Genomic DNA, 14,443 nt, shown 5'->3' with positions numbered 1-14,443 from the left:
ACAGTAGGGCAGGAGGATTTCCCCTATCAGTGGACTAGGGGAGAAGAATAGGGGAGAAAAGGGAAGGATGGTGGAACTGGGAAGAGATGAGGGAAGGGGCTACAAATGGGATACAAAGTGAATAAATTATAAATAATAATAATGATAGTAATAATTTTAAAACTTAGCTATAAAAAAGTGGACCTTTCTGAAACAGTTTTGTAGTATTGAATAGAAAGCTTAGAGCAGGATAAGGGATGCAGGAGTGACTCTGAGTGGCAAGCTCCAGCCAGTAGAACTGGGTTGACAAGTTGATGCTTGTTGCTTGGAAATAGCTCGGACTGCAACAGAAGGGATAGATCAAAGTGGGACAAGTACGATCTGGGTGATCAATTAGGCAGGAGGCTACTATGTTTGAATAAAGGTATAAAAGAAGAAAAACTGTATGTAGAAATCTATCAGAATACTATCAACATGCTAGATTAAAACATCTCTTTTGTCATTCTTATGACACAGGAAACACATTAATACTTGCAGTGTCAATGGGAAGAGTGTTATTACAACTCAGAAGTATGACTTTTAGACCTGCAGAGTAACTTTAAAATGTTTTTCAAATGTGGCTTTATATATATATATAAGCTACACAAATGTTACAATACCTCTACTTGACGATTACTGTTTGTACTTACAAATATAGCAGAATACAAAGAAGAGGAGGATAAATATTGGCAGAGAAGAAAGTGACTTTGTGCGTGTTCACCTGATCATGGCTCTCCGCGTAGGCGACACATTTCTCAAGGTGGCGGCGATTTGTGAGGGTGTGCACTATGTTGCCCATATTCCAGTCTTCATCTTTAAATTCTTTAAGCAACTACACAGGAGAGAAGATCGACTTCTCAGTAACATATATTTTTTCTTTCTTTAAATGTCAACCTGAAGGCATACATATTACTCTAGGCAACTTGACGTGCAGATACAGTGATATCATTGTATTTTCTCTTAAAGTAAATGTTACCTTCAGATAGCATAAACGTTCAAGAACATAAAAGCGAATGGTAATTGTGCCAGGCAGTTATCTACTAATATGGTATTTATAAGACTATAGTCCTAGGATTCACTCGTGTTTCTGCTGTTGATATTTCATATATACCATTCCAAAAGGTTTAATTGAGCACATGTAAATGGAAGGCTATACCATACATGTTATGTGCAGGTAATTTCTTTTTTGCATATATTTTAAATTATACTTTGAGATCTCTGCCACTTTTTATTACCTGTAATAAACAGAACATCAGGATTGGCAGTCAATTTTGGTTCATTTCACACCAAGTCCTCCTGCAAATTTCACACACTAGAGATACACTTTCTACATTTTTAGACTTGAATAATAATGTTCTAACAGAAAGAGTATTGTGTTCCATTCATAAACAATAATAATTAAAACAATTATTTCACAATGGAAATGCTAATTATCATAAAATAATTATTATCTTAATAGACCACACAGATTTTCTTTCCACTTCATTTTCTTTATTATAGCACCTGCCCTTTAACCCTGCTGTGATGCCACTGACCTACTGAAGACCTCAGATGGTCATCTCTTGGGTCAGTAATTGCCCTTTCTTAGATAAATACTTTCTGTACATGACATGGTTGACCCCTTTTCTTCACATGAATTGTTCCCTGCTGGAGTGTACTGCTGTATACTTGATGTTTTATCTCTTCCAGGCCCTTATGGAAACCATGCAAATTCTTTTTCCCTGCCTAGCCTATTCAAGGGAAGTCTACTTGAGTTTACCTTTCAACACAGTCTTTCTATCACTCAATATACTTTTTTTCTGCTCAGGCTAATTCTCTTTTCAAAGGACCAAGGAAACATGCTTCTAGGCAAAATTACAAGATGGCCCCAGGGTCCCTCTTCTCTTATTTATGTATTTTGTATGTCCTTATCTTGAGCGTTTTGTGATCTCAGAACAGAGTAATGTGATGAATGCGGTCTGGGATACTAACTGAGTAATGCAGCAAGTTTCCAAAACTGTGGCCAATTACCATATGAAAAGAAAACTACTGGAAATTTTGGTATCAGATAAATACAGCTAAATCTCCAAAGAATTTTGCTAAGAGAAAATGCTAATCCAGGAAATTACAAGCTACATGGTTCTATTCATACAACATTCTATAAAACACAAAATTGTACAACTGGAGTCCACAATAGCCATTGCTAGGGAATAAGTAATGATTGGGGGTCAGAATGAAATGGATGTCTACAAAGACAGCAAGGGATTTTTTTACACCTTACCTAAATCAATGTTGGTATATTCATTATGGTATTGTAAAAATTTAAAACTTGTAACATTGAAGAACATATTTGTTACAAGTTGTACATGAATATATAATTTTATCAACACAAAAAAATGAATAAATAAAATCTCTGTCTGTGTCACCAAAAAACCACAATGAATGCTTGAAATGTTTCTGATAGGAGGAGTAGAAAATGAGTTCCAGTAAATGTGAACATCACCTTTAAGTGACAGTTTCAGTTATTTAAATCTGATCAGGCAAAATAAAACCAAATATAATGAATCTTCCAAATGTTTATTGATATTTCTTAAGGAAATGGTTAAAATATAATGATATTCTAATTAACTGAATATTAATGAACACAACTAGAATACTAACACATAACTGTGCAAGAAAATCATGATTGCAGTCTAGCATTCTTGTCTCATTCATATCTTTTAAGGAGATGATGGTGAGAGCCATATATATTCTGACTAGACTTGTCATTTGGTTTAATATATTCTTCTGTTTCATTGCTATTTGGGGACAATGACTGTCACCTATTCATTTAAAAAATGTAAACTATTCTATTTATTTTGTGTGTTTGGTGTCTTGTCTGCAACTTATGCCTGTGTATTACATGAATGCACTGTCTGCAGAAGCCAGAAGAGGGTGATGGGTCCCTAAGACTAGAATCCATGAGTCACCATGTGGGTAAAGGGAATTGTACCAAGGTCCTCTGAAAGAGCAGCCACAGCAGCTGTGTTTTATCTCCTAATTATGTTCTTAACTATGTAGCTCATAAAAACAAAGGAAAGCCACTGTATCCAAAGATTTTAAATATTTTTTTTTTCAATGCAGTTTATTCAGGAACATTGAACAATCCTCGGACCCCGGGGAAAGCCAGCCCACAGCTTAAATAGCCTCTGGGTAGCCAACCCAGGCGTGCCACGGGGGCAATGCAGATAGGTCCACATACATGGAAGCAAGCCAGATCCTCGGCCTTAGCCAAATGTGGAGTTGTTCGTGACAGAGAGCACTCACCATCGGGAAGGTGGAAGGCAGAAACCAGCTCCATCTTTAAGGCATAGCATTCCGCAGCTCTCTACAGTTCCCCCTTTTTGTTTTAGACGCATCAGGCAAGAGTAGAGGTCTGATCTCTGATATTAGAAATAAATTGGGACTTTGTACAGATGTTCATTTAGGTGTCATCCACCCAAAGAGCATCAGACCGTCCGATACCTTTTTCTCAGAGGCGGGACCTGGGGCATCAACCCGCATGCAATCAGACATGCTCTTCTCTGGGTCCAAAGCGGCTGACCCTGAGTGCAGTGCTTAGCCTCGCATCCTGAGCGTATCATTTTAGCTTTTTATGGTATCCAACCATGCTTGGGGAGAATGTCCTGCTTCAATGGCTGTAAAGGCCTGAATGATCATGGCTGCATCACACTGTTGTGAGACTCTATAAAATCACAAATTTGGTGATGCAGAAACATTTTTTAAGTAGCTGCATAAAATAGAAAACCATATATGCCTTCAAAGGATTTCTGAATTCAAGATGATCACATCTTGGGCATTAAATGATAATCTTCCCATTTGTATGACACACTGCCTACTATTGTATAGAAGGTACTAAAAGGTTTAATGGCGTAATTTTAAAGATTTAGAGGGGGAAAACCACCATCAACATTCTAAGAAGATTACATCCCATGGTGAACTCTGATTGACTGGGAAATCATTCTAGGTTGATCTATACTTTTGCAATGTTGTTGAACCTACATAAAGGATGAAGAAGAATTTTAGTAACAAGTTACAAAGTAGGATTTGGCACTTAGGAAAAAACAAATTCTACATGAAAGACTAGAAATCATGAAGACTTGGGGCTGATAACATTATGCCAAAGAAAACAATGTGAAATGACAAACATGGTTTGTATAAAAAAAACCTTAACACATTTTTCTCTGTATTAAACTAGAAAAACCACACAGCCTAACAAACTTTGTAAAATACTTGTGTGTAGAATGACTAATGTTTAAAGAATTATTATCAACAGAAAAGCAAAAGTCAAGTTGGTACAACCTCAGTATCAGAACTGAGCTTTGTAGAATGTGCCTCCAAGAAAGAAGAGCAAATGATTATGACAATAATACTGTTCATAGATCCTGTGAGCTCTTCAACACTGCTAAACACCTCTATTACGGTGGTTTCTTGGAAGTAGTTCATGTGTACTTAAAAGCTTATCAGGAAGTTATGATTACTCACATGTCTTACTCCTTGTATTTATTCAGCCCAAGATTGCAGTCATTTATTCTCAAAGTGTGTTTAAAACAAAGGTTTACATAATATCTTTGGTATTTTATGAAAACTCATATAAATACACATAGACTCACAAAATATGCACAGATCAAGAGAGACAGACAGATAAACAGTTAAAGAGACAGAGATAGTGAAAGATAGACAGAGACAAGACAGTCACAAAATAAAAGAATAGTCATAAAATAAAAGAATAAAGGGAACCTAAATTATTTGAATTATTAAAATTAATAACAATGTATTGAAAGGAAATATGTAGCTACTATCTATAATTATCTCATTCAACTGTTTGAGACTTGGTAAGGATCACTGAATAAAGGTATGAGTGACCCGGATATGCTGAGTGAGAGGTCACACTCTGAAGTAAGTATAAGATACTAAGTAATTTCTACATCACTAGATAATCATGGATAGGAATAACTGCTGTGATAACATTCAGTGTGTTTTCAGTACAGACTACTGCAGTTTCCCAGGTCTGCATCTATAGCTCAAAATTCCATTCAACATTTTACTAGCATTAATTTCTCTTGCCTGAATAATAGAAATGTGAAAACTTTGGAATATTCTTTTAAAATTTTGAGAAACACCTTACAAAATAACACAAGAATGATACATTTGCAGGAGAGCTAATATTTCACCAATATTTGCAACTAATGATGATTATTAATAAATAAGTTAAGCAAGTTCATATATGACACTGAAACATGAAATCTTACTTGAATCCATTTATCTGGAATTGCCATTGCTAATCTGTAATCAAAACCACCTCCTCCCTGGGAAGTTGGAGAACAGAGAGCAGGCATCCCAGATACATCCTAAAACAAAGTATATTAGAATGATCAGTTCATATTTTTCAAGCAGGTTCCCTGAAAGCAAAGCCTAGGCCAACAAATTGAAGTTTAAAAACAGAGGCATATATTTCTGAGTATTTTAACAAACAATTGTAAAAGCAGATGCAGTTGTGAAATAATATCTTAGTTCTCAATAAACTTTTGTCTTTGTTTTCACTCTAGCACACCATTCAATCTGTTTCTCCCCTTTTCATTAGTATTACTATGAGAACAGAAAGCACTTAAAGTCTTTTCAAAAATAGTTTAATCTTAGAGGCTTTTTTCAAAAGATTTTACTTACCAAATTGAACAAAAACAAAAATTCACATAGCATCTATCTGCTATACTTCTTTATACAAATACAGCCCAATGCGTACTAGCGCCTGATGAAATGGAGGATATAGAATAAAGCAGTAAGGTGGCTTCACTTTAGTATTATAATGCAAAGGGCCACTGAGATCAGCTACTGGATGTTTTCATTAGCAGATACGGAACAAGGGCACACAGAGGTGAAAGAATCTGGAGAGATAGAAGCTTATTAATGGTGGAGTCATGGTTCAGGCATCAAGCCTGTTGACAGAGTGTTTTCTCTTGTCATGATACCCTTAGACTACTGATAAGTAAGTATTAATCAAAGAGACAACTGAGCTGAAAAACTAGGCATAGGGATACAAATGTAGAAGAAGATATTTTTTGTAATGACAACAGCAAAATACAAGCTAAATACTATCATTCTAACACTTCACTAGATTTCAAACTAATCCCTTTCATTTGTTCAATTTCTGTTGCCAGTCTTATTTACTCTTAATCACCTCTTCCTTAGACTGTATGTTTTCAAATGGAGTTGCTCCATCTCCAATTCCTCTGTACAGTTAAAATCAACATCTTATGAGATGCTTTGATTGTATTTTTGTCCTGTGATTAAGGTCAATATCTAATAGTAGAAATATGAAATTCTTTATCCAAAGATGCAATTATTTAATCAAACATTAAGCATTTGCTATTCATCTACCTATCCAGTGTTCTATTTCCATACTACTTGTTTGTAAAACACTTAATGGAAGAATCTACTTTTGTTAGTTAATGTGATCCAAGAATTTCGCTTGCCAGACAGCACTTGGCACAAGAAGCTACTCAATAAATATTTCCTGACTGAAGGACATAAAAGTGCTGGAAGGTACAAGATAAAAGAGGTATCATTACCTGACTTATCTACATGCATAAACAAGGACACAAATATGCTTACCCAGATTGAAATGATAGTACTTAGCAGCCTGTATATGACAACTGACATAGGCAGTGAAGGGAGGAACTTACACCTTTCCACCACTGCCCCCTAAATCTTTTAAGCTGTATATACCATGAGTCCTATGAAATGCAATGATCGAGGCCTGTAAAAAGCATTTTAACATTTATCATTGTTGAAATCCGTATAAAAGAACATCATACTCTGAGATCTGAAATAGCTAAAATGTTGCTGTTCTGCTAATCTCATCTGCAAATTCTCCCCCACAGAAAACCCTGGAGAAGGAACTACTTGACTTCTCTGGGCTCGAACCTAACCTATCTCTTTCTCATGATAGACCAATATAACTGAATACATGATATGTTGATATACAAACACTGGAAACTAAAATGCTTAATCATAATACTGTATTTCTTCATACTTTTTTAAAGCTCACAATAGAAACAGATTGAATAAAGATCAACAGGGAAAACACTTTAAAATTCATTTTCTGCAAAACAGAAGTAATACATTAACGGATATTGTAGGTATTCAGTTCAATTGGCTGTTAAAAAATGGACTGAAAATCTATTCAACATTAGACTCCTTATTAGATACAGGGGTTACAGAGAAAATACTTTGAAAAGAGTTTTATTGTGAACAAATGATCTGGAGTGATTGCTAGCAGCTGGGATTTAATTCAAGGTAACATTGCTTGAGAAACAGTTATATAGTTTTATTATATGTATCTTTTAAAAAATAAAGTATAGCCAAGTGCAGTGGTGCACACCTGTAATCCCTGAATTTGGTAAGACAGAGGCAGGTGAGTCTCTATCAATTTGAGGCTAGCCTGGTCTGCAAAGCAAGTCCAGGACAGCCAAGGCTACACAGAGAAACACTGTCTCGAAAAAGTAGATAGATAGATAGATAGATAGATAGATAGATAGATAGATAGATAGATTGATAGATAGATAGATAGATAGATAGTTGGATTGATGGTGATATATAGAAATAAAGTATAAGAAAAACATGGATATCAAATTCGTCACAATCCTTAAGTCAGAGTTCTACGAAGGGATCTCATTAACTAATGAGTTATTCCAAGATTTCTTTTCATCGTGAGATGATAGTAGTTACTTTTTAAATACAAAAGAGAAAGAAGATAAATATAAAGGTAATATGTTCCAACTATAAAAGATGTCCACTGGTATGTAATATAAGAATGATTATGTGTCTTAAATTAAAATAAATCTAATTCCTTAGAAATCTAAAAAGTACTTCTGACTAATGACCAGGAAGACAACTCATATAAAATTTTAATTAATAAAATAACTGTGCAATGGTGGACATTTTCTATAAAAATTTTATTATAATTGTCTCTAGTAATGAACTCATATTTCTCTTATATACATTTATATAAGATTCCATCACTTATTCATTGTACATAATTTCTTTAAAAAAAACATGAACATCAATTGTACATTTTGAAGAGACTCCCACTAGACAGAAAAGTCTTGTATTGAAATTGAAGCCGTTTTCAATTTGGGTAGAATAAATTGAAAGCACATCTTGTTTAAAAAAAAAATCTAAAACCAAGTAATATAAAGTAGGCTAAAGTCTGAAAGTTTCATTGGTAGAAACACTGATAATCAGACAGGAGCTCCCTAGATGATGAAACTATTTTACTTGAAATGAGTGAAAAGATCAATGTAACAATTTTCACTTTCATGTATTAAATAATTGCTTCTTTTTCTTCACCATCACTTTTGATTTGTACTGTCATTAATTGTTTGTAGTAATTTGTCACATATATTATCTCTGCTTTGGATTGTCACAAATATAATTGATATAATAATTTTTGATGTTTGACAGATAAATTAAAATACTGTTTTTAAGAAGTAAAATGAAATTTGAAATACCCTGCTGTTAAAAGGAATTCAGAACAAAGTATAACTATTAGCTCTGAGAAGAAGGAGTGAAGCAAATACCATGAATTATTATTGGTTGTATTGTAGTTTTGGACTTTTGTATTAATTCTATATTATTTCAGAAATACCTTTTGAAAATATTCTATTTAAAAGGCAAAGGGTTGGACAGAAATAAAACTGTTTTCTATCTATAGTCTAACAAAAGAGTTACATGAACTCTCCGGAGATTACTGGATCTGAGAAATGATAGACAGTAAAATGGCTATTAAAGTAATAAATGTTACAAGAGAGGGAAACTGACTCCAAGAAATAAGATGCCAACAGGACAAATGTATACGTTCATTCTGACTCTTCTTAAACCTGGAATTATTATTTTATATTGCCCACAAGTATACTTTAGATAAAAATTATTAAAATCATAAAATAAATTTTAATAATAATTGCTATGTAGAGAACTCAGAAAACCAGGGGGATTTTAATATTAAATCTAAATTAGTAAAAGCATTTAACAAACTTCTTAATTTATCACATTTATCACCAAGAAGGGAATCGCCAATTATGCATATACCAAATTATATCATTACAGCACAGCTTTGGGACAGTTAATCATCAACTTTTAGTAATCATGAATAACTAGTGAACACTTGGCAGCCTGAGAGCAATAGCATAAACAAGAAAGGTAATCGCATCAAAACACGAAACGCTCAGAAAAGCATACAGGCAGTGATCCATGCCATCTCTAATGATTAAACCAGGAAATAAATAAATAAGTAAATTGACAGATGCACATTAATATTCAATTCTTTTCACCACTGAAGGTCTTGGGGCAGAAGGACCTGTCCACTGATTAGGACATTTTCCTTCCTAACCACTGGCATGTTCTTTTTAACAATGGAATAGTGACAAGCAATTAGTGTAAATTATCCCCTATTAGGAAAACAGTAAATTCCAAATAATGTGTCATCCTTACAACATAGCTGGAGCCATCATCAGGGCAGAATGCCAGTTTTGCAATTATTGATGACATGAGTTTAGTTATTCAAATAGTGTACGCTAACAAAGTATTCTGGATTAAAGGGTACAGATGGCATGACATCATTATAGACTTACCTCTGCTATTGTTATAGAGTCTGGGTACAGTGTGTGAGCCAAATGATTTGCCAACATGAGATAAACCAAAGCATCTTCATCTACTTGTAGTCCAAAATATTCATTATAGTCACCTGAAAAACCTTGACCTGATAAACAGAAAAAAAAAAATGGAATAGGTTATATAAATATGTAAATCTTAATCTATGAAAACATATCTCAAATTGTGAGGGATGTGCTACTGTAAGGAAGCACAATAAAGTTTCCACCTAAAAATATACTAATTCATTATTCTTGTCAATACTCAGATCCGAAAACCCCGCCAACCAATTTCAGTTTGAAAGAAACAAAACAAAAAGCGCTTTAAAGATGCAATTTAATTCTAAGTAAATTTCATAGCAGTGAAATAAGTAATGCAATACTGAAACTGCATGCTAAACATCAAATTTCCAATACATTTCTACCATATCGGACAAAATAATAATAACGGGCCCTAAACAATCAGGCACTGATAGAGCAAGGACTCAGGGGCCCTACCACTCACAACTGAACTATTTCCTACGGGCTGAATCAGGAAGGAGTCATTCATTGCCTGTAAGTGTGTACCCATCCCCAGAGGCTCAAAGGGCAGTCTCAATCCTCTGCTCACACAGATGGCTCTGGTTAAGTAAAGGGCTTACAAACAAAACCAGGGCACGAAATCGGAGCTTTTACTTTGAAGTTTTGGGTTTTGTTTTCAACATTCTAAGGGGGAAAACATACAATTTTTCCCCAGTATTCTTTTTCTTAGGATTTCTGGGGAGCCTGGCACATGACAGCTGTAAATTATTTCCTAGGAGTTGGCGGGTCATGACTGAGAGGAGGTGGCAGTGAGCTTCAGCGACCCCCTTGGAACACACTTGTCAGATTTATTGTCTACACGTTTCTCTTCATCTTTATCTTCTTATTGGTAATATGTATCCACAATTTTTTTTTACTACTTTTATTTTATTAAAAGACTTTTCTTTTCTTACACTATATTCTGATTACCATAACCACTCCCCCAACTCCACTGAGTTCTAGGTCTCCCCTTTCCCTTCTCTCCCCTCCCATCCAGATCCATGTCCTTTTGTCTCATCTTAGAAAACAGGAATCTAATGAATCATAAGATACAACAACATGAATTAAAGTAGACTAGGATAAGGCAAACAAACGAACAAAAAAGAGCCAAAGAAGAAGTACAAGATAGTAATATAGACACACACACACATACATTCTCACATACAAAAATTCTAAGAAAAACCAAAACCCAAACCAAACAAACACAAAAACAAAGACAAAAACACAAAATCATAAGCCATAATATATGCACAAAGGACCTGTAGGGTCCCTGAAAAATTAGTTTTTTTCCAGTGGAGTCTCACTGGGGCTATAAATCACTTATAAGGCCATCTCCATGGCCAGGAGTAATGACCAAATATATTTTTAAAAAGAAAGAAAAAAAGGCCTGGTATGAGTCCACAAAGCTGGAATTCCATCACCACTCTGGAGGAAAGCTGACGGAAGGGTTTGCAGTGTGAGATCAGTTTAGTCTAACCAACAGACGCACTACACACACACACACACACACACACACACACACACACACATACACACACATCTAACAATTGTCTCTTGGTCACTTATTTAGGAAATTAAGATTCTGAGCCTAATTTTGTGCAACTTTCAAAATGACAGCCTGATCAATACTTCAATCTAATTTAAATCTAGTAAATGATACACATATTTTCTCAATGTGCAATGCACAAAATGTTCTCACTTATCATTTTATATCTATATATGTAAAAATGCTGAAAATATGTTTTAATATATCCTGAACACACTGCGGTAAATGTTTTTTTAAAATTTATTTTTATAAGCCATGTACTATGGATATTTTATTTCTAAGAAGACATAAAGAAATGGAAATCTGCACTTTTGTTTTCCCTCTTATTAAATAATACCAGAAATGACTACGCAAAAGAAACAATGGGCAACTAAAGTCAAGCTGTCAGCAACAGCCACAGTAGTCTCTATAGGAGACCTCCAAACCAGGCCACAACTTAGCAATGAAAAATAACATTTACATCAGGCACCTACCCATCCCATGGTGATGATACAGCATAGAGGTGACACCATCAAAACGGAACCCGTCAAAGCAATATTCCTCCAACCACCATCTTATGTTCGACAGAAGGAATCTTAAAACTTCCCAGCTAAAAGATTAGACAAAAACATATTTGAGTATAATGCAAATAGTGTTTTCTTAGTTGTTCGGAGCATAGATTAGCATTACTTATCTATCTCAAGAAGCACGATAGTCAAGAAACATATAATGCAAATACTAGAAAATATCGTTTGGATAACAAGACTTGTTGTAAAATGAAAACATGTTAAATTCTCTTAGGCCAAAAAAAATCATTCAAAATTTGAGCAAGAATAGGAGAAAAAAGTAAGAATTACAAGGCATATCCCTGTCTAGTGTTGTTCAGTGTTGTGCTCTTAGCAAGGATACCGGCTCCTATAGATTATTATGGACTACATCATAGTAATGTGAGCGGGTATTTTCTCTGTTTAGAATTTGTTTTTAGTATAGATTGGAGAGATGGCTTCAATGACTATCTTTTTAAAATACTTGGCTGAAACTTGAAGAAGCTAAAATTCTGAAGAAGAAATAAATTAAAAAAAACTATAAAATAATAACAGTACATTTACTAGACCGTTCTTTTATAGAAGTAAAAATGAAAACCTAATTACAGAAACACCCACAATTTTAATAAAGTATAGCATAAGAAGCCACACATCCATCAGAACAGAAGAGAAAAGAACTGTATTACTCAATTAGAAACACCACATGAAGCAAGCCTATTTCAGACAACTGAAGAGAGGGCAACGTCAATTACTATTTTCTTCAGATGTGCAGCCATGGTTGAGTTCTCTATCTTATTACAGCTGTAGTTCTAAGATTTTAATACCGCATTTAGCTTAATGACAAAGCTGCAATAATGTATACAAGTCTTTAACACAGCTCAAATTTATGTATTTTTAACCCTTCTTCATATTAAAGAAGAATGTGGCATAAGCAGAGATTAAGTTATCCCAATCAACTCCAAAAGTAGAAATCTAACCCCTGAGGAAAGTGAAAACTGTTGCTAGTACCTATTTGAATATGTTAACTTACACTTTAAAAACTTAAGGAATGCTTGAAAATTATATGAAAAAAAAAAAAACAGTCACATAAGCAATGCAATAACATGAAAGAAAACTGAAAGTTCAAGTTGCGTAGGCTAAATAGTTATACATTTCAATTATATCTTATTAACACATGTTCATTTATTTTGTGACTATGTATCCATGTGTGGGCTCAGTGTGTAAATCCTAGGGAGGTCAGATATGGACATCAAGAAGTGTAGTTCTCAATTGATTTTCCATCTTAAAATTCCAGACCTTTTTGCAGTTTGATTTAGAATGCCTCCATAGGCCATCCAGGGCTTGGTCCTGAGTTCCTGAAACTGGGAAAGACAGGAGGTATGGTCCTCTTAGACGAGCTGTTTTAAGGGACTGTCTTTGACATGAACTCAGTGGCTGGCTCTTTGATCACCTCCCCCTGAGCGGGGAGCAGCATTACCAGGCCACAGAGGAAGACAATGCAGCCACTCCTGATGAGACCTGATAGACTATGATCAGAAGGAAGGAAAGGAAGACCTCCCCTATCACTGGACTTAGGGAGGGGCATGCATGGAGAAAGGGGAAGAAGGGTGGGGCTGGGAGGGGAGGAGGGAGGGGTTTACAGGGGGATACAAAGTGAATAAAGTATAATTAATAAAAATTAAAATAAAAATATTTTAAAAAAAGACTGTGAGAAGCCAATGACAGAAAACACACAGCTCTAGAATAACTGTAGGGAGGGGCCAAAGCTTACAGGCTAATGGTCTCAGCACTGGAGGCCAAGTTCTGTAACAGTGCAGTGGAGCTGTGATGTTGGCAAAAGCAGGGAGAGCAGCAGGTAAAAATAAATACATAAACAAATAAAGAAGAACTGTTTTAGTAAGCTTTAGTTTTTAGATTTACAGCAAAACTAAAATGTAGCTGTGTAGAGACTTTCTATACGTCCTTTTAACTCACACATATGTTTATAGTTGTTTTTTTTTTTTTTTTTGTTAGTCAAAGCGTTTTTTATTTTTTTATTTTTATTTTTTTTTCAATGCAGTTTATTCAGGAACATTGAACAATCCTCGGACCCCGGGGAAAGCCAGCCCACAGCTTAAATAGCCTCTGGGTAGCCAACCCAGGCGTGCCACGGGGGCAATGCAGATAGGTCCACATACATGGAAGCAAGCCAGATCTGTTTATAGTTGTTTTAAAAGAAGGTAGAAGGGGGAGGGAAGGTGGGACCGGGAGGGGAGGAGGGAGGGGTTTTGAGGGGATACAAAATGAATAAAGTATAATTAATAAAAGTTAAATAAAAAATTAAAAATGAAGGTACAGCTAGAATACAAAGTGAATAAACTGTAATTAATATATAAAAATAAAAAATATTAAAAGTCAAAAAAAAGAAGGTTCAATTCTATATTAAAATCTCAAATAGGTTAGCATTCTGCATGTCAGTAATAGTTTGAATCGTGGTTTCCCAAAAGCACACATCCTTTTTAAATAGTGCTATTAGTTTTACATACTTTCATCTTTTTAAAAGATGTATTGTGATTTTGTGTGTGTGTGTGCACGCAATTGAGTGTGTGAGTGTATGTTTGTGTGTGTATCCGCCCATGTTCCTGTCCTCT

General features: G+C 34.8%; 1 protein-coding gene across 3 annotated transcripts in view; it reads right to left on the bottom strand.

The window, feature by feature from the left end:
* Gbe1 (1,4-alpha-glucan branching enzyme 1) overlaps nucleotides 1-14,443 on the bottom strand; it is a 262,697-nt gene that overhangs the window by 71,289 nt on the left and 176,965 nt on the right. For all 3 annotated transcript variants that reach the window (XM_060370626.1, XM_060370624.1, XM_060370625.1), the window contains exons 8-11: nucleotides 11,763-11,878; nucleotides 9,666-9,793; nucleotides 5,289-5,387; nucleotides 740-850 (exon numbers count right to left, since the gene is read on the bottom strand). In XM_060370626.1, coding sequence (XP_060226609.1) covers nucleotides 740-850; nucleotides 5,289-5,387; nucleotides 9,666-9,793; nucleotides 11,763-11,878 — 454 coding nt within the window. The remainder of the gene's footprint in view (nucleotides 1-739; nucleotides 851-5,288; nucleotides 5,388-9,665; nucleotides 9,794-11,762; nucleotides 11,879-14,443) is intronic.

This window comes from Meriones unguiculatus, chromosome 17, assembly GCF_030254825.1.
Source record: "Meriones unguiculatus strain TT.TT164.6M chromosome 17, Bangor_MerUng_6.1, whole genome shotgun sequence".
NCBI lineage: Eukaryota > Metazoa > Chordata > Mammalia > Rodentia > Muridae > Meriones > Meriones unguiculatus.
Note: the sequence above shows the minus strand (reverse complement) of the source record. Positions and strands in the feature narration are given on the sequence as shown.